This window comes from Thermobia domestica, chromosome 12 (assembly GCF_964235325.1).
Source record: "Thermobia domestica chromosome 12, izTheDome1.hap1.1, whole genome shotgun sequence".
NCBI classification, from domain to species: domain Eukaryota; kingdom Metazoa; phylum Arthropoda; class Insecta; order Zygentoma; family Lepismatidae; genus Thermobia; species Thermobia domestica.
The window spans coordinates 182986137-183008221 of record NC_137465.1 but is presented as its reverse complement, the minus strand read 5'-3'; the positions used below and the strand labels follow the sequence as shown (position 1 = coordinate 183008221).

The window sequence follows — 22085 nt, the reverse complement described above, 5'->3', positions numbered from 1 at the left end:
ATGTGGAAAATCGTAAGTTTGGGGTGTTGCGCCCAAACCTTTGAGGGTAGGGTAGAGACACCTTTACCTCTGTTTCAGTATACATAGTAAGAAGTGAAGATATCGTACTATCTTCCAGCAAGGTCATAAATCTGCGTATTGGAGCAATCGTATGCGTGCATCTATCGATGAAACTTTTCTGATTGTTGTAGTGGTCGAGATGGTCTGATCCATACCTCTACCCTACCCCACTCACTCAACAACATTACTAACATGGACTATATCTTTCTGGAGGGAGGTGGTTTAAGGCTCTAGCACATTGTATCAAAGTATCGCTGACCTGAAGCAAAGACTCAGGAAGCCGTTGCCAATATCCGATATAGATCGAAATAAGGTACCGCTTGAGCATACTTGATATAATAAGTAGTTCGAACGTTAATGTATGGTAAATTACCCTTTTAGATACCTGTTTCGTTTCGCATTATCAAGCAACGACAGATTTCCAAATATGATTATGAAACTGAGAAACAACAACCACTTCCAGTTCCAATGGAGGAATAACGTTGTTTCAGGTTTTATCTTGTATTCTTGAGACCTCGAATTAGATCAAAAACCATTTCTACCTGTATCTTACCAATTTTTGCTCTAATATCTGTCAACAGACTAAACTCATGTCCAAATTGTCGCATGTCTATAAATATAATATATATGCATGTCGCATGTCGCATGTCTATAATTGTTGTTGTAGGAATATAATTGGATATCGAATTCGCCCGGTATTTCTTATAATGTTAGTATCTGTATAATCGGCAAAGACATGTGTGTGGCAAGTTTCATGTCAAAAAAGCAGTTAATAAGAACAATAGAACGAAAATAAAACTTTCTTATCCATTTAGCAACATTTTGTTTTACTCATTCTAATTTTCGTATTTATAATTATTTTCCTATGAAATTTACCACAAATATACATTTCCCGATTATACACATAGTATCAGTATTAAAAATACCCTGCAAAATCATTATCAAATTATATTCTTACAGGAAGACAGTTATAGACATGCGACAATCATTTTGGACATGAGTGTACATACACGTACGGCAAGTTAATGTTTCAAAGGTTACAAGACTGAACATTGGCTGAATGCAACAACTATTATGTATGTGCATCAGTGGCTTAGATTCAATAACAATAAATTATAGACACAGTACGGATCGCATTAAAACTCATGTGCATTGACAGTAATAAAGAAAAAAAAATCTCTCTTTTCGCCTTATCAGATTTGAGATTTTAATTAACGCTATGATAGATTATACAACAGAGTGGGCTAATCAGATGATAGCGACAATAAGACGTTACAGTCACAGTTGAAAAAAACTATATTGTTGAATCTCTTCTTTTCTTTCTTTGTGTGTGTGGTTTCTGGAATGCTCATTTGCAATCAAATTTATATTAGTTCTTGTTTTTCTTTGTGATGTCTTTAGATACCCACGCCGGAGTTCGCCACACCTGAAATCCTCGCCAACTGGGGCGTTATGTTCATCCGCCACTAGTATGTGCCGTCATGGTCATGGCTAAAATGATATTGTATATATACGTGGTATTTCGATCGCATGCACTGCACGTGTGAACTTCACATGACTTAACGACGAAAACCACAGTGATTTTTTTTCAAAACCTTAGACTATAATAAATATTCACGATAGATAATATTTAATGAAAAATCCAGAAGGAAGAAATAAAATAATACTGAACTGAAACAATTGACCGTAAGACTTCTGCCAAACGCAATGCACTAATGATTCCGAAGTAAAGGTCAACACAATTCCAAAAACTGGAATTTCATTTTTTTTCTTGCTCCAGGAAGAAAACAAAGAAGCTCAAAACATTTAAGCTCTTCTCACAATAATAATATATAACTATAGTAATCATTTTAAAAGACCAAATAGTAAAAATAGACACGTGCGGAAGATGTCAAGACAAAATGAAACAATAGAAGGTATATTGGGAGAAAGCAAGAGCCAAGCACCAACGGAATACACAGAAAGGCATTAAGTCACATTGTCACCTTGGAAGAACTTGTAGCTGTCATAAAAAAAAAAAAATCTTGAATCCCTACCATATTTCACCGTGTACACATAGTCTTGAAAGGGTCGTAAAACATTTTTTCCATCTTGCAAGGAGTTGAACGATGCACAACTTTCTGGGACGTCTTGCTTGCTACCTGCTATCGCCCTCCGCTGACATAAAAGAAAAACCAGTTTCGCCGCTTCCGAAACAACGGATTCTTTTGGACAGGGAGGTGAAGTGCGCCAAAATACACGTTTTTAATGAGGAGGTTCACTGTTTGTCCACTAGAGTGCAGTGCTGCATGTGTGGAGAAACCTTTCTTGTCTTCAAAAAGTTGTAACATGTAAAGAGTAAATAGAAAGATCGGGTTGAAAGTTTTTTTTTTATGACAGTTACAAGATTCATTTAACGTGCGAAAGTGGCTTTAGTTCAAACAAAAATTTGTCACCAAACCACAGTAAACACAATATAAACTTATATAAGAGAATTTACCCTATTAGAAATACAAACTCCACCCTGTTATAGAAACAAAACTTTCAAATTATACATTCAAATTTCAAATTATAGACCACGTGAGTGCAGTCATATGGCGCCTAAGTTGAACTGTTAGTTGCGAAAAGTTTGTAATGATTGTTTCAAGACTTGTTTTTCCTATGTACTCATAATGAAACAGTGTCGAGAGAATTATTGGTTGAGGTGGGGTTCAGTGTCCCATTTAGTAGTGAGGCTATATGAGACGTGGACCGACGTGAGCTTAACGTAGATTCCAAACCACAAGGGCTCCAACTGGGATTTGAACTCGGATCTCCCGTATTTGCTGGAGAAAGGGTTCACACTCGATGTGACTACTTCAAAAGCTATTGTGACCCGTTACACAAACCAGGAGCCCTGACGAAAGAGTTGCCCAGGAAAAGCAGCAGGATGAGGGGTCCGCGAAAATGACACCTGAAATGCTGCAGTGAATCGGCCGATTGCGTGCCAGGAAACCCTACCGACTCAATGTTAGATGGAACAGCAATTTAATTAGGTACCTTCAGCTGTTAAGAGGCCCTATCACTACGAAATTAGAATACCGCTAACTTTAGAGTAATTGTGCGATATCTTCCAATAGATTAAAGATAATCGAAAAGTGGCACAAGACCTTTCTAGACAATATTATTTAACGTGAGATACCGTTATCACGACTCACTTATTTGCTTTCGATTTCCAACCATTTAGAAAATGGGCATTTATTTTCGCGTTTCTAAATAACTGCAAGGTGACTCGTGATAACGGTAACTCATGTAAAATAGCATTGTCTAGGGAGGTCTTGTTCCACTTTTCAATTATCTCTTATCTATTTGAAGATATCAGGTAATAAATGTAAAATTAGCGGTATTTTAATTTCGCAGTGATAGAGCCTCTTAACACAGCTGTTTGTAATCAGTTCTAGCCGTAAGACGTGCGTACAGAACCTGCTACTCTTTCGTGTTGCAGAATGAACGGAAAAAGAAACTCCAGAAATCTGTACAGAAAGCATCTGGAGGGAACCAAATGACACAGCTGTTTCAAGGGTGTTGCATACGTCCATCTAACGGCTAATGGTCAAATTTGAGGCTGATACGATGACGGCGATATCAAGTCCCGGTGCAAGTTTATTTTCCATTGCTGGAGAACTTTCCCGCGTGGGGTTATGGTTTCTAAGAAATTCAGCTTGGGTATCAGAGAAGTTGCTAATATCCAAGGTTAATAAAAAAAAGGTGAAAGTAAATGGAAATACTTCCAGGAATCCATTATAACATCTACGAGTATCTTTACAATCGACATTTCACAATTGTATGATGCGGATGACAACCAGGCGATGATTCATATGGATATGCTTTCAATTCATACCGCCAGAATATCTATTCATTTATACCAAGAAATTAAACTGGAATTAGTAACTTCAAGACTACGAAGAGCCTTGACGCCAAACCATGGGATGACTTCAAAAAGACTTTCGCAACATTACTGTTCTCATACCCTCCCATGTCTCAGGTAAGTTCTCAGGGAGGAGTGAGACTGAATTCCTTTGCCACTACTTTACCGGAGTTCACATAAATGGTAACTTTGATGTCGGGTAATAGTCCATAGTGCTGGAGTTTCAACTAAACATCACCAGTCGTGGTAATGACCTTTTAAAATCTGTCCTTTAGATTTCACTTTATTTTTTTCCTGTACTCAATCACCAATGAAGCCGAGAGTCAAACAGTTAAGTACCACTAAAATTCTCTGGAGAGTATGGTCACAATTTCCGATTCCATACATGTCTAATAACCCTATTATCACATTATGTGGTCCTTCTATCTCCATATCTATCATTGTTCAATTTATCCATTACTTTCAACATATGAACGATTCCATTAATCTGAGCTTTGCGATAACTTTTAAGAATGTTGAATCATTCAAGAATAATAGTAAACTGTATGTGACTTAATAACCAAGATGATACATATACGACTTAATAACATCATACTATAATATAATTACGTTCTGTACATATTATGGCCATAATTCATTCATGGAAATAAACGATGACCGCTTCTGAGGAAACTCACAGCGGTTAAAGGAGACAATTTTCTCGCTACAAGCGAAGAAAATCTATCTAGTGTCCCAATTCTTGTATGTATAATTTTCTCGCTACAAGCTAAGGGAAGAAAATTTACCTAAAGTCCTAATTCTTGCGTGTAGGCTTCAATTTTATCAGTACAAGCTAAGGGAAGAAAATTTACCTAAAGTTCTAATTCTTGCATGTAGGCTTTAATTTTATCACTACAAGGTAAGGGAAGAAAATTTACCTAAAGTCCTAATTCTTGCATGTAGGCTTCAATTTTATCACTACAAGCTAAGGGAAGAAAATTTATCTAAAGTCCTAATTCTTGCATGTAGGCTTCAATTTTATCACTACAAGCTAAGGGAAGAAAATTTACGTAATGTCGTAATTCTTGTATATACAATTTTATCGTTATAAGCTAAGGGAAGAAAATTTATCTAAAGTCCTAATTCTTGCATGTAGGCTTCAATTTTATCACTACAAGCTAAGGGAAGAAAATTTACCTAAAGTCCTAATTCTTGCATGTAGGCTACTATTTTATCGCTACAAGTTAAGAAAAGAAAATTTACCTAATATCCTAATTCTTATATGTACAATTTTCTAGCTACAAATTAAGGGAAGGAAATTTAACTAATGTCCTAATTCTTATATGTTCAGTTTTGTCGATACAAGCTAAGGGAAGAAAATTTACATAATGTCCTACGTCTTGTCTTGCTATCCAGGAAATTGTGCATTATGTATTTTTTTCTTAGCCTGTAGCGATAGAATTGTATATTTACCAATGTGACTACCACAAAGTAGTAAGGCTTTGGTACACATTGGAACACGACCCTCACGTTTATTCAACAACTTATTCCAATGGCACACTAACCCGTCCAAGAAATTTGTGTAAAGTCCCTGAAATGTCATAAAGGTTTGCTAGTGTTACTCACGAGACAAGAAGTACTTTTTTTTAAATTTGAGACGAGACGAGATACATGGCAATTATCGTTTCAATTTCGAATCAATTAGTACAATACAGTAAAACTTGCCAACTTGGCAACTTCTCTAAGTTGGGCACCTGGTTCGTCTTGAACCTGCATTTTTCCGTAATACATTCGTTACTTATTACTTTGTAAGTTGGAGACCTGTCTATCTTGGAAGTAGGCCGCATTGAAGCAGTGTTTACCCTATGACGATAGTGATAAATTTACCTGCATATCTTGACCATAAAAAAATACGATTTGTTATTTTTCTTAACTGTTTCGCATTCCCATATAAGACACAGAGGTTCTGTATTTGTGACTGGGGACAAACAAGCAAGGATTCCCACAATTTGTTCTTGGAGGTCAGTGGCCAGAACACTACCCTGGTAAACGGGTTATGAAGAAAGATGTGAATAAGAAAAAAAAACATACAGGAATCCAGGAAATTATTGTTCGTATTTGTTTACCCTGTCTGTTTTGATAAAACCATTAGCTATATCACCTCTTTTTACCAGTGGGGAGATTTAGTAATTCCGGAAAATCCTCAAGGTTAAAACTAACCATCTTATGTGTCAACTATTATCAACTGATGGCTTGTCGAAAGGAAGCGGAGGTTTCGGGACATGAATTCCCTTAAGATTTTCTCAAAACTTCTTTTGCTCCTAGGGAAACACTTACAGCTCATTTACAACAGGTAGTTAACAACAAAATTAGATTGTGCAATGTGCATATGTGCCAAAAAGAATAAAAGAAGTACGTCTAGTCTACGTTTACTTATTAAAATTTTAGAATCGAGTAATACTAGAAATCCTATTCTAAAAATACATCAATCACACATATTTTCTATAAGTTGGCCGGTGAGAGACTTTTCAGTGGAACCAATAGTGGCCAACATAGACAGGTTTCACTGTAACTATAAATTGATAAAATTATTGTTCAAACATAATGGAAATCATTTATTTAAATTTATAGATGGGAGGCAAGAGAGGCAATTGTCCCTCCCCTGAATTTTCGAAAGGAATACGGTTCCTTGAAATACATATCAAGACACACTATAACACTTATTTATTTACACGCCATAGAATTTGCTATATGTACTGTAGCTAATAAAGTTATGCAACATGCGTAAATAATAACATTTTTTATATGAAGCATTATGTGTTCAAGGTGTGTATATACGCAGCTTTGATTGCGTGTCAGTGTTCGCCCCTTCTAGGAAAAAAATCCTCCAAGCGTTCATAACGCAAGTTATTATTTAATATACTTCAATAATAAGTATTATTTAAGTGTTATATACCTTTAGTAAACCTCTTATGGCGCAGGAGGGTTCTGGTAACTTCTGTATGCAATTAAGAAAAATTAAGAATTAAATTCTGTACATACATTTGCAAGACGAAACTAGAAATACTACTTTTCTTTTTCAAAACGAGACGAGAAATGCTTTCCGAGAAAGAATGATTCGGGAATCGATACGAGATGAAACTTTTACAAAATTTACGGGAAGACTTGTAATTGTTTCGTGTACAACATTAGCAGCCATCTTCGAACTGATAACATATATTCACGGTTTGATTACTGTATGACAAAGCAAAGTTTACCTGGTGCTATATAGTAGTAGGATCGTTCATAAGGAGAACTATAACATTCTGGAAAGATCGAAACAAGAGAGGGAATGTGACACTCAGATATGAGGACAAGTGGAGGAATACAATACTCTGGAGAGATCAAAGCAAATGGAGAACTAACACTCCGGAAACATCAAGGCAAGACGAGAAATATAATACTCTGGTGAGATCATGACAAGACGAGAAATATAACACTCTGGTGAGATCAAGACAAGAGAATGGATATAACACTCTGGAGAGATCAGATCAATGTAAGGAATATAACACACTGCAGAGATCAAAGCAAGAGAAGGAATATTACATTCTGGAGAGATCAAAAACAGAGGAGGAATATAACATTTTCGAGAGATCAGAACGAGAGGAGGAATATAATTCTCTAGACATATCAAGACAAGACGTGAAATACAGTATAACATTCTGCTGAGATCAAGAAAAGAGGAGAGACATTACACTTTGGAGAGATCAAGACAAGAGGAGGAATGTAACACTCTGGAGATGTCAAAACAAGAGGAAGCATATAATACTCTGGTGCGATGAAAACAAGAGGAGGAATGTAACACTCTGGAGATGTCAAAACAAGAGGAAGCATATAATACTCTGGTGCGATGAAAACAAGAGGAGGAATGTAACACTCTGGAAATGTCAAAACAAGAGGAAGCATATAATACTCTGGTGAGATGAAAACAAGAGGAGGAAAATAATACTCTGAAGACATCAAAACAAAAGAAGGAATATGACACCCTGGACAGATCATATTACCTTGATTTTGAAACATTCTCTCTTATTCCACGTATTAGTAAGATTTGTTTGCCAACCAAAACTAATGTACTATTTACCCTGGGGGACCGTTTGTCTTCGTCCGGGAGAGAAAAACTCTCAAGAACTACTTGGTGGATCACCATCAATTTTGGCCAGGATGTAGAGAATCCAAAGCTAAGAGTCGATTTCATTGATGTAGGTGAACGGTATTGAAACCGGAAGTGGTAGAAATCAACCATTTCCTGTTCTCATTTTAATAACTATTGAGCATAAACGGTAATAGATGGAGAGAAGCAGTTTTCTGCAATCAATTAATCGTTGCAGAAGAATACATTTCATATTGATCATTAAGTCTCAACTAAAACTGGAAGTGAGGGAAATTCACCTCAACTTCCGGTTTCAATATTGATATACATGGAGCAAAAACAATAGGTGACAGCGAGAACTTTTATTTCTTGTGGAACGGATTTAGTGTTCTAATCATAGGTACTGCCTTATATTTAAACATTCTATTGAAACCGGAAGTGCCAAAATCAATCACTTCAGGCTTTAACATTGATCGCTATAGAGTAAAAACGATAATCGATAGTGAGAAACGGTTTTCTACAGTGATACAAGCCAATAACATATTCTTTCACAACTCTAATCTCGCTACTAAAACCGAAAGTAATAGAAGTCTACATTAACTTCCGGTTTTAATATTCAGAGAATATCAACATTAAGTTATCATAAAATCCAAATTTCTTGATATAACGTGCACGCGATACAGGTAATTCTTTATGGTTATTATGAATGATAACTTACTGAGAAATTAATATAAAATTTCATTGACAACTGAACTATAATAAAGTTCACATACGAAGGCACACTGGCAATCTAAAAGTCCTAACAATCTTGTATTATTTATTCATCACTGTAAAGAAAGCATAATGCCTCTAAACTTCGTCCATTATTTGGGAATAAAATGCCCGTCTTTAAACATGCATTAGACCCTAGATAGGTATTACAAGAAAATGCTATTAATTTGTATTTTAATACTTGTATAACAAAAACATTAACTTTTCATATCAAGGTAAAAAAAAAAAAAGAAAAATATGCTTGACATTTGCACCTCCTTATCCCTTTTAAACTTATGTTGCTAGTTTCCATGATATTAATTTATCTTTTTTAAGGATTTCTAACTTTTTCAATTTATGTTGCTAGTTTTAATAATATTAATTTTTCTTTCTAAGCATTTTTAAGCTCTTTTGACATTACTGTCAACATTATTAACTATTAGTGTCAATAATATTAATATATCGTTTAAAATCTGAATGATTGTTGGAAGAATTAACACATGATGTGAATTGTTCTTGAAATATGTTTAGAAATATAAAAATTGAAATTTCTTGCTAAGAAACTTGAAATATATATATGTATACATTTACCTAGCTGATACTGGTAAAGTACAACCGTGATTACAAAAATTATCTATTAGAATTGGATTAATTTTCAACAATCTATTGTGCAAAAATGACACTTTAAGGTGATAAAATCAAGAAAAATACTTTAGGTAAAAATTATTTTGGACATCAAATTTGGCACATAAATCAGTTGCGAAGTGTTTTCGAGAACTCGAATTTTTTGAAATTCACTAAAAGACCTTTAAACAACTACATGTTTCTTTTAAATTCATGAAATTTTACATGCAAAGGATTTTTAATACATAAAGTATGTATTAAACTTCCCGAACTTTAAAAAGAAAGGACAGTTAACTTTCATCTATAGACCTATTAAATCGTAATTTTTCAATACAACTTCTCCTTAACTGTAAGCATTGCTCACACATTCGACACTAAACCTCCAAGCCCGTATCCAGGGGGGTCTATGGGGGCCGCCCCCCTAAAATTTGCCGGCCCCCAAAATTTTCACGGTAGGCTTGCAAATGAACTATAATATGGTGATGAACTATAATATGGTTGGATCACCCCCCCTAACTTCAGCCGGGCCCCCCTACATTTTTGGGCTGGCTACGGGCCTGTAAACCTCTTAGATCTTTTTCAAAGAGCATTTTTACGGATATTAGTTTGTACATCTTTCCATATCACGTTTTATGTTATTTAAATTCTAGAATTAGACAACTGCTGGATGTTTTAAAGAACTGATAAGAGATAAATAGTCGCTGGGAACTTGTAGAGAGGAACAAAATGGATGTTCGAGTAATTACTAACGCAAAACTTTATAGAATTCCTCCATTCGGCGAGCAGCCTGTGTATGGTTGATTACGCATGTTTCCAATCCTTGTTTGATAAGCTTCCAGATAACTTTCAGACTTCCACGCTAGTTGCAGAGAGCCACACCACAAGAAATCAGAATAAGATTCTTATAAATTTTCATCACGAGCTAACGGTTAAGTGCAATTTCTGCCCGAGCTCCAACAGACGAAGTGCCGACGGACTTTTTTTTAAGGGTACGATTATGCTTCTCGCATTACTTGGATGATAAAATTGTTCGCTGAAGCGCAAAGAGCAGATTTAGCACTTGAATATACCCATTTCTTTCTTTTTTTAAAAAAAAATATTAGAAGTAAAAGAAAAATAAACCAGCGTGAAAGTCTGAACTTCACAATAGGTATAAGAAATCAATAAGTATTGTGGATCACCCAATATCCTGCGAAGCATCCAATATAGTCGAAATGCCTACATTGGGAGCGGCACACTATTCGTATGTGTAGTACGCACGGGATATGTGAAGACTGAGTCAGGAAGTCTAAGGGAAAGATACCTTTCGGTAGGCACACAATGTTAGACGAGGAGAGATATCATCAGTCATAATCTTAGGTAGGTGGGTAATGTAATAACAAATCAGAATGTATTGGTCTGGAAAGGATTTGATCCAATAGAGAAATTATGTTTCTGTGGCGAGAAACCTTTGGAATCCCTAAAATAGAAATAATAATAATAATAATAATAATAATAATAATAATAATAATAATAATAATAATAATAATAATAATAATAATAATAATAATAATAATAATAATAATAATAATATAGTAGTCAGAGTTGGGATGCCCCAAAGTACATTTATGAAACGAGACGCTTAATTGAAATTTTAGGCGAAGTCCCTTAAGCGTGACATTTAAACTGGATAGAAACTAAAGATGTGTAATACGTAGTACGATATCGAAAGTATTTTTAAAAACTTTATAATTCTTAATATTTTAAACCTCGAAACATTTATTCAAATACTCTGCTAAAGGCCAATAACCATATCGTGTATTAAGGAGCTTGGTTTACCAACCAAACCTCTTGTATATATTTACTCTGTCTGTTCGTATGTCCGTCCGTTCGGAAGACAAAAAAATTCAAGAACTACTTTATGGATCACCATCAATTTCAGCCAAAGTGCAGAGTGATCAAACGTTAGGAATCGAGTTTGTTGATGGAGGCGATATTCTAGCCGGAAGTGGTAGGAATTACCAATTTCCGGTTTTGACGTTAATCACTGTAAAGCAAAAATGGTAATTGATAGAGAAAAGCGGCTTCATGTAATCGATTACGCATCTCAAGAATACATTCCATATTCATCCTTAAGTCACTACTAAAACCAGAAGTGTGGGGGGCACGGTGGTTCAGTGGAAGGGCACTTAATTCTGGTGCATGGGGCCCCTGGCTCGATCCCCGGCCATGTTTTCTCAGAGTACTCCCGTTTCCTTCCACTTTCTCATTCTACCAATTCTTCCATCATCATTCACTTGTCTTAACCATCGTCTCCATTAGCCTAAAGGTTATAATCGTGGGAGGTTAAACTGAAAAGATTTCATTTCATTTCATAAAACCAGAAGTAATAGAAATCCATACAACCCCCAGTTTCAATATTGATCCACATAGAGTTTAAAAGGTAAAAGACTGAGGGAAGTTTTTTTCCTTTTTTAATAGATTTAGAATTCTAAAATTAGGTGTTATCTTCTCTCTGAACCTTATTTAAACCGGAAGAGGTTTTTTTTTTTTTTTTTAATTTGATCGCTATTAAGTAAAAACGGATTTCTTTACGTCCAACGGTTATGCCGATTAGGCTAAAGAAGACGGTGATGATGAGCATTGAATGAAATGATGGAATGAAGAAAGTGCGAGAAAACGAGAGAACCCCGAGAAAACCCACGCACACGGTGTTTGTCCACCACAAAGTCTACACGGTGCGAGCTGGGATCGAACCAGGGACCCCAAGCAACGGAGGTGAACGGAAATAGAAAGAGACAAGCGTTTTCCTACCATCAATAAACCGTCCCAAGAATATATTCCAATTTTACTTTAATTCCTTTGCTAAGCCAGGAAGTGATTGAAAAATACCACACTTCTGGCTTCAATATTAGTTGAAAAAAATATTACGTCATTCAAACCAAACTCTTTCACGTGATGTACTGGTCACACTGCTACTTGTTATAAAATTATAATTGACGCTTGATTGTCAATTTTAATCGAGTTCTTTTTTTTATTAAAAAAAAGAAGAAAAGTATCTCCTATAAAAGTCAATACAAAGTATCCAATTCAACATACATCTTTAAACATTAATAACTTCTCTAAATCTTTACACATAACGTTTTGTTCTTTATATCAAAATTTTAATCTTCAGTTTTCTTTCCTTTTCACTATTGTGGTCTATACTTATACTTCCTGATACTGTTAACGTGATTATCTTCAATTCCAACACAATCTAATTTACCATCCTTTAATTAGTAGTACTACCTCAAATGAAACTTTTCAATCACATTAAGATACCGTTCAAGTATTAAAAGTGTATATTGTGTCAAGAACACCGCTTTATGTATAAAAGACCACACATTAAAAAAAAACGTAATAAGGAACAAAACAATAGATAAAATTTAATAATATCTAATATTGCTTCGGTAGAAATGCATTATTGGGCTTTGTTCATATTGGACACCTCTGGTAATCGTATTTATAATACAAAGACGTCTCAGTTTGTAAGTAACGATTAATGTTGCCCATTAGATGAGACAAGACGAAAAATAAGGTTTTCTCATCGCGTCAAATAAATTTTATCAAAGTCTGCTATCGTCTCGTTTCTCGAAGAATTTTTTTCTCGTCCCTCCTGGAGTTTTGGAGAACTTTTTGTCTCTACTTGTAAATTCTTGTACAAACTTTCTCGCCTGATTTTTTTTTTTTTTTTTTTTGTTTCATTTCATCTACAAATTATCAGAACCCTTCCGCGTTATGAAAGATCTACGAAGGAACATAATAAGATTTAAACTATATTCATTATTGGAATATATTGGGTGGTAATATACGTATCTTTAAACGTTGATAAATGCTCTTTAATTCTGTTCCTACAATTAATTTATCAATTCAATGTTTTTATTTTATGAAGCATATAACAAAAAAAAAAAAAAAAAAAAAGTGTTTGAAATCACTGAAGACTTGAGTGAACTGATGTCCACGAGACTAGTGAAAATCCTGGTCTCATCTCGAGAATGAGATGAGAATTGTCATCATGTTTTCTCATCTCGTCTCAAATTTTCTTTTAAAATATATATATCTCGTCTCATAAACGTGAATCGAGACAAGGCGAAAAATTACTCGTTTCTGGCAACGCTGGTAACGCTAATCTGAAAATCTCAAAACATTTAAGGTGTACAGGTTTCGTGAACCTCTAGGCGAAAATATTTAGAGATTCTTAATTTTTATTATACATTTAAGATGGCTTAGTCTGTCAATCACTGTCATTGCTAATATTTATCCGTCAAGTTAGTAGGTGACGCTGCCTACAATGCTTTCCACTTGGTGCTAAAAGATGTCGTTAGTGTGAAAACAATTTGTATACTAGCAAAATATTGAATGGAAATAATAATATTAATAATAGTTGTAGCATATTAGTAATACAATAAAAAAAAGTATGATATTTCGGCAAAATTCACTATTATGTAATATAATATGAAAGCTTATTTTTCAGTTTACATAAAATTTATACATAATAGATACCGGTACATATCCTTCAAGTACCTTCACCTTTCAAAACTGGGTAACATTAAAGTAGTTCAGAAACAATCTCTATTTTCAACACATAAAGGAAATATCTACTATGAGATTGTTGTTTACTATTTGATGTATGATTTTGTTTGGACTTTTAGAACAAAATTGAAATGATCGAACAAAAAATGTGGTAGATTATTATTCGAAACCACTCAACTATTCCTTTGTGTAAGACAGATTGGGGTTAACTCGAGCAGACGGTTCTAACAAATAGAAAATTTATAGGTACAATATGATGTGAAACATTTTTGGTGAAGGAATGAGAGTGAATATAAGTAATTACTGTCAGTGCACAGCATATTGAAATGAATTTTGAAAGATAGTGAAAGTATTGTATATGTAAGTGTGTTCTTCCACTATCCTCCTTTATGCGTAAATCCCCCGTCGCTGACGCACTCCCTCGCTATAACTCGGGTCCCCTTGCGGCGCTCCTGCCCTAACTCGGATAGAATTCTATCAAAAGTTAGTTCGTGTTTTATTCACTGTAGTTTTTATGCCATACGTCCACACTGTATTAATACTGAGCCCTCCTGCTGGAATAAATCTGCAAGTAGTAATGAAGGTACTCATTTAGTGTATGCTCTGCTGAAAGAATTACAAAGCTCTAACTTAATCTAAAAAGGCAAGAAATTTGTCAAAATTTGGTAGAACTGTCTGCTCGAGTAATACCATAGATTGATTTTTCGTTTCGAAACATAGGTTAAAAGAGAGAATGGGAAAAATTAGGTACATTAAAGAAACAGCCAATACAGAAGTTTTATGAATAGCAGCAGGGCTAATTATAATGTTAGGAAAATTAGAAAGAAAAAAGGAAATTGGCTGATTGATAATGTTTCAGAAAGAATTATATTCTGAGAGGCGAGTTGGAAGGTGTGGGGGCGATAGAAGCAAAGGGGGGACCAATGACCAGTGGTTGTCATTAGGAGGTAACTTGTACGTAAAGAGAGAGAAATTAGGAAAACCCTTTAGGTATCTAAACTTTTGATTTAGCGATTGGTAACTAATCAGCGATTGCAGAATACTTAATAGTAATAATAAAATAAAGTTTATTTCCGAATAAATATCTCGTTAAAACTATCAATAGTAAATGTACGTTTGCCCGATATGTGTAAGTGTAAAATGCACTATAGAAAACACAGTTATGGCAATCATTTGATAAACGGGAACACTTTGGCAATAGAAATTCACTTTAGAAATTCATTTTTTTCTAAAAATACAGCCAAATCACGGTAACTGTACTGTATAAGTTAAGCTGGTTTGTGATATGACGACATCAAATACAATAAAAGAATAGAGGACGGTGAGTCAACGGTAAAGCGATCACCACTGGTGCGAGAAGTCCCTAGTTCAAAAACGAACTCTAAGTTTGCAATGGAGAACACCTCTTCATGGGATTCATGTTGGCCTCCTGTTAATGGTGACAAAGTGACACATATAGTCAAGTGTCCTCCTACCAGTCTAGTGGACTTTGGTGCACGTGGTCCGGATTTCGATTCCCGGTGAGAGAACACAAAAATTTGAATTTCACAATCTTTCATTTCCTTTAGTCATCCGTCTCCTTTAGCCTAAGACAGTGGTTCTCAAAGTGGGGTCCGCGGACCCCTGGTGGTCCGTGCGGCCTAGCCAGGGATCTGCGATACCTAAAATTTGAAATGTGTTGTAATGGAACTCACAGCTGTTATGCAAGAAGTATTTTTCAGTTACTAAAAAGAAAGCAATTAGAAATTATACCCACGTTCCTAAATTTAACTGTTTTCCTATTTTACTAAATTTCTGTCCTGAAGCCGGTCAACCGATATATAGAAGCTTCAAGTGAGAGAAATTCCTTCTTCGTTAGGGCATTTTTTCAAAAGCAATTCATCATTAACTGCACGGCGCCTCGAAATTTCATGGGTTTCATCTTCAAGTGGCAGAAAGCTACCACTACTATCATCAATTCCAGTTTTTTTTTTATTTAAAAAAGGAAGTAAATGTTAGTCATTCCTATGCTTATAAACATCAAGCCGCGATTTTGGTATTTTTTTTTTAAATATGAGAAACCTCTGCCAAAATATGTTCCTAGATCCATGATTTTTTTTGTCAGTGATAATTCTAATTAGTATATTTTTTAATACCATATGAAATTTCAGATAAAATTGCAAGGGGCTCCGCAGATCACTTTCCAAATGAAGAGGGGGTCCGCGTTATCGGAAAGTTTGAGAACCACAGGCCTAAGGGGTATAACTGTGGAACGTTATTCTAAAAACTTAATTTCCGTATTACTTATAAATGAATATATACATATGAACATGAACATAATTCTTTATTGTATTTTTTTTTTATCTCTTCAACAGAGGACTTCTAAGCAGGTGCATGAAGATTACATGGAATTTCAGCTGTATAAGAAGACTGTTAATAATGTGTTAATATATACATATCTCAACAAATAGCACTCCGGCCAAGTAACTTTAAGGTGGACAACATAGTGTCCCTGGGTTTTCTCGGAGTATCCCCCTTTCCACCCACTTTCTCATTCCACCAATTCTTTCATCATCATTTACTTGCTTCCATCATTGTCTCACGTTAAACTGCAAAATATTATTTCATTTTAAACATTTCACCTCTGGTGCTTGGGGTCCCGGGTTCGATCCCAGCCCCCGCCAAGTGAACTTTGTGGTGGACGAACACCGTGTGCGTGGGTTTTCTCGGGGTTCTCCCGTTTCCTCCCACTTTCTTCATTCCACCATTTCATTCATTTCTCATAATCACCGTCTCCTTTAGCCTAACCGGCATAACCGTGGGACGTAAAACTCACAGATTTCATTTCATTTTTCATTTTAAACATATAACAGTATCAGAGTGTACCCCATTTTAAGGAGTTTGATTTACCACAGTGTACGCAATGTAACAATTGAAGTCTGGATTTTTACATTTTTCCCTCATTCCCTTCTCCACTCAAATACTTTAGTAAGATGAATAGGAAATATTTATGTATTTAGATTTGTAGAGTAAAAAGTCAATTTGTTTCATTTTAGTGTTCTACTCCACGAACAGATTAGTATACTTGCACATTGAGTACTATATACTAACCCGCTACTCTCAAATGTACTGCGGAGTTGTCTATCAACTAAGGATAATATTCATAATTACTCCTTTAATAGAATAAATATATGCTGAGCCCATTTTTGGTTGTCCCTATCTTGGAATCAACTGGATGGATCATCTGCATCAACTAGTGTTGCTCACGAGACAGGACGAGAAATAAGGTTTCCTTGTACCGTATCAAATTGTCGTCTTGTATTATCTTGATTCTCGCAAATCTTTTTTTTTTCTTGTCTCGTCTCGATTTACAAATTTATTAGAAAATTTATGCTGTAATTTTCTTCTTTAATTTCATCTAGAAATTATCATAATCCTTATGCGTCACGAGAGGTAAACGAAGGGTATGATAAAACAACACTTAAGCAAGGCCGCCGATCCTGGGAGGCTGGTGGGTCCGGGCCCCCCAAATTTGATGTGGGCCCCCCAATTTTATTTATGAATATACAATATTTGGCATAATTTGAATGCAATTTGTCTTAATGTCCTCAGAGATATATCTGAAAGGGCCCCCGAAATTTACAGAGAAATCGGCGCCCTTGCACTTAAGCCAATTTTTTATTGAAGTAGCGGTATATTGTGTAATGACTCGGGTATTTTTAAACGTTTATAAAAGGCTTTCCATTGTATTCGTGCAATCACTTTAACAATTCATAGCTTTTTTACTATGAATCATATAACATTAAAGCAGGGTTTGTTTGGTTCGTTAATTAGAGTTTTAGCATCCCGTTCAGTTTCGAGGCTATATGAGACATTGACCTTCAGCTTAGCATAGGATCTCAACTACATGAGCTCCCACCAGGAATCGAACCTGTGACTTCTGTGTCAAAGATGGTAGTGGTGGTTTCAAGGAGTGGCCTGGGAAGAAATTTCCCCGGGACTATATACTTGTTCATACTCAATATAGATTCACACTATTTTCGTAATACTAGTTTTCATCCCCAGCGTATTGGAATCCCCTCCCGGGAGAAAATCTTCTGAAATCGTCACTGCACGAAGGGGCTCTAAAACAGTTTTTGAAATCTAAGACTTGGGCGAACTAGTGTTGCCCACGAGAATCAAGAAATTTCTCGCTTTTTCTCCTCAATGATCGTCTCATAGACGAGACGAGAGTTATCGCGTTCTTCGTTTCGTCTCGTCTCGGATGGGAAAATGCACTTCTTGTCTCATTCTCAGTAAGCTAATTTCTTGTGAATCATCCATAAAAGAAACTGGATTTCCAACTTTTGACCCTGTATATCATAGGCAGAATTCATGATGACCCATCAAATAGTTCTCCAGTTTTTGTCTCCATAACGGACACGCGGACGGACAGAGTAAATATACACAGGGGAGTGATTAGTAAACTAGAGAGAATGGATTTAGGAAATAAAAGATAAGAAATCCTGGAGGAACTGGTAATTTGTCTATAATTAGTCAATTAACTGAGGTGTAATTACTGCTATGTGGTCATTCCTGGCAGTGAAAAAGAAGTATCCAGCTTATCAGAGTAACAACATTTTTATCGATTTAAACTTATTCCACTTTGAATTTTTACATTATCTTTTTTTTATATATATATTTAAAAAGAACCAGCATTAAAGCTATTTGTATTTAAAAAAATATGAAACCAGTTTTAATATTTCGAAATCTTTCTAAACGAATACTCAATTATGGTGTTTAAGAACACTAATCTTAACACTATGTAACTATATGCCAAAAATGGGACGGCCTTTATTTATTTATTTTTTTTTTTAAAGAATCGTTTGCGTTTCGTTTGAATTTTTATTCGGATATCGGACGACTTCGTAAAAAACAAACATCTGATCAACAGAGGCGTCTCTTGAGGATGGCAATCACCCCCCCCCCCCCCGATTTCGGAACTTTTAAAAATAAATTTACGCTAAAATGCTAATAAAAACGTGGACAATTTCACTGCCCCCGTCCACTTCGCTCCGCTGGCATGACCTGAAATGACACTACTGCTGGTCAGCCCTTTAAACCAAACTCTTTTTTTTAAAAAAAAAAAATACTCTGGATTCTTTTGAATCGATTTCTAACGTTGCTACGGTTAAACAAATTTCTGAAGATTGTCAGATTGTTCTCACTACCAATACGTAATTTAAAACTTCAGTTGAAAGTAGATGGCACTGTCGTCATAAAAGTTTTAGAAACAGACCACAAACAGAAAAGAAGCAGTGGAAAACACTTATGATGCGTTTATTTATGATTTTGTTTGTCTTTTTTAAGGAAACATGAATTGTACGTACATCTTACTAGAAAAAAAGAAAAAAACACACAATATGAATTAGCTTTCGTCTGTCTTACTGAAAAATTAGATTAAATAAAACAAGATCTAATCCGGTAACTTCAGTTTGTTACTCGTTCGGAAACATTAGCATATCTCACGTGCCTTTATAAGGATATGTTGTTTTGAAGACAAGATAGTGACTTAAAAAAAATAACAAAATAAAGATAAATCATATGATATTAGCCTATTATAATCTTAATGATGACACGCATTGTTCAACTCAAAACAATACAGTGTAAAGTGAGAAAAAGTAATATTTTTTTTTTTTAAATATGAGTAATTTTTTGAAGACATTTGATCCATTCAGTATGTTCAAAACATCTGAATTACTGTTCTGAGAGTTGGGAAAAGTTTTATTATGTTTTTTCTATATAGTATAATTTAAGAACTAATATCGTTTAAATAAAGATTTAGCAATGATAGAAGAAACTATCATCAGGGAGGTGCTACAGGGTATTGTGGCAGGAAAGATAGGGAGAGGACGAAGGAGACTACAATTAATGGACATCAAAACAGGAAAATCTTACGTGAGGACGAAGAGGTTATGGGAAGACTGTGGAGCATGGAAGCTTCTCAGTTGCGGCAAGTGACCTGCTCATATTATGGCAGAATAGACTTCTTGTGATGATGATGAATAGGATCTATGATAATTTTTGCATCAATATCTGTAACGTAAATTATTAATGTAAGAATCTAATAGTTTTCTTTGAGCTGCACGAAGTTTCGGCCCATCTATGGCCTTACCAAATGTCCTATTATCAATAAAGAAGACGAAAACCATCTAATGTACGCTAGAATTACCAATGAGACGCAACGAGACGAGATGCAACAGGACCCTTTCAACAGATAAAGATACGTTTCCCAGACAAAACATCACTCCCGACACGAACAAGGTAGTCTCAATTCTTGTAGGCATCGTCGCGATTGTTTTTGTTTTTTTTTTTCACTAAATAGATACAATTCTCATATTTACTAATGACAATAATTTCCAATTTATAACTTTCGAACTTGCTGCTAATTACAATAAGTACAATTTACCCCTTAAATATGAACTTCAAAAGGAAATTACACTTATTTTCTTTTATTTCCTTGAAAAGTCTAATTTTGGTACGTAAGAAGAAAGAGCATGCTTGGCCATCTTATTCGGCACTCCGATTGGATCACCGTGTTGATAGAGGGAAAGAGCAGAAGGAAAATCAGGAAGAGGAAGACCAAGGATAAAATATCTAGATGTAGTTACGAAGAAGAAATCTTATCAAAGTATAAAACAACTCTTCCAAGGGAGAGAAAAGTTTTAAAATTTCCATGTTGCCCACCAACTTATGATAAACTTGAACAAGAAGAAGAAGACATACAGTATGATGTTTAGAACTCAATTAAGGTCAATAATTTTGTTTAAGAAATCTTTCACTGTAGATCCAATAACAATCAAACTTTCACTACTAGTATATCTTTGAAAGGCAACTTTCAAATTTTTGCAACTTACCTTCTTTATCAAAGGGAGTTTCTACATTAGTGACGGCATTATAATCTGTGGTTTCATTCGCGTGCAGAGCTGACGCCTTAGCGTCAAGACCACTTTCGAAAGACTCATCATGTTCTTCTGAGGAATTTCTTACAACTCTTTGAGCACGAACAGCAGGAGGAGCAATTGTAGACAATTTATCACCACTATTAACAACATCTTGTTTCACATTGTTGCTCGAAGCACTAAAATTGGTTATATTGCTGCTGCTTTTAGAATCGACTTCACTAGAAACTGCATCACTTTGTGCTACTTTGAGGGTTTTACGAATTGAATCAAGGATTTTGTCTTCTAACACAGAACTAGTAATTGTATTTCGTTTAATGTATGCAGATCCTCCACTAGGGCTATATTTAATAGTAATGGCACCGGAGTCTATTGTGTTGTTTCTAACCGCACTATTGTCATCTATTGACTTCTCGTGACGTGTGTAAGGACAACGTGAAACAACTAATGTTGTAGATATACAAAACACTAAATACTTCAGGAGCCACATAACACTTAAGTAATGAACAACTAGTGTTCTGTTTGTTGCAACTCATTGAATAGTGAATACTGATTATACAAAATTCTTCATGCAGAATCCCTCAGATGGTTTTCAGTCCAGAATAAACAATTGTATAAACCTTCTTCTTTGCTCGTAGTTCCAAACAATACTCTTTTGGTAGAAGTTGTTCGTTAGGACTAAAGTCGAATGTTATCTCATAAAGGATCTAATGATCAGTGAACCGAATATGCAAGGAGCGGTCATCTTTTGGGCCAATGCATCTGACAACGGTTTTATATTTTTCTTTCTTTCTTTCTTTCTTTCTTTTTTTTATAATGCAGGAAGTCCTTTTCTCAATAATTCTAAATAAATCTTTTAAGGGTTGTTGGTTTGTCCTGAACTAATTGCGTGTTATCTTTCAAATATTTTTCCTTCTTTATTTTTCGTTTTTTTTTTTTTTCATGTTTCATATGTTATATTATGTATAAATGAAAAAATACCATTGTTACTTATTTGGTCAATGATTGTAGTAGATTTTTTTTTTCCTTATACATTTTATAACAAGAAATGTAATTTACTGAGAAGCACATTTGATGGTTGTTATGCTTATTAATGCCAATTAAGATCATTTTGCTCATTAATAGCATAATATAAGCATTTTTTCTTTTACTTTTTACCTTATAAACTTTGATTTTTTGAATGAAA

At 34.9% G+C, this 22085-nt stretch overlaps 1 protein-coding gene across 2 annotated transcripts in view; it reads right to left on the bottom strand.

Annotated features, from left to right (window-relative positions):
• The window catches only part of LOC145666879 (uncharacterized), a 58723-nt gene extending 36963 nt beyond the window's left edge, over nt 1-21760 (bottom strand). Inside the window, exon 1 of one of the 2 annotated variants that reach the window (XM_081734463.1) lies at nt 20855-21760. In XM_081734463.1, the coding sequence (XP_081590589.1) occupies nt 20855-21389 (535 nt within the window). In that variant the 5' untranslated portion in view covers nt 21390-21760. The remainder of the gene's footprint in view (nt 1-20854) is intronic. The other variant, XM_081734462.1, reaches the window with a different exon arrangement.
• Nucleotides 21761-22085: the final 325 nt, after the last annotated feature.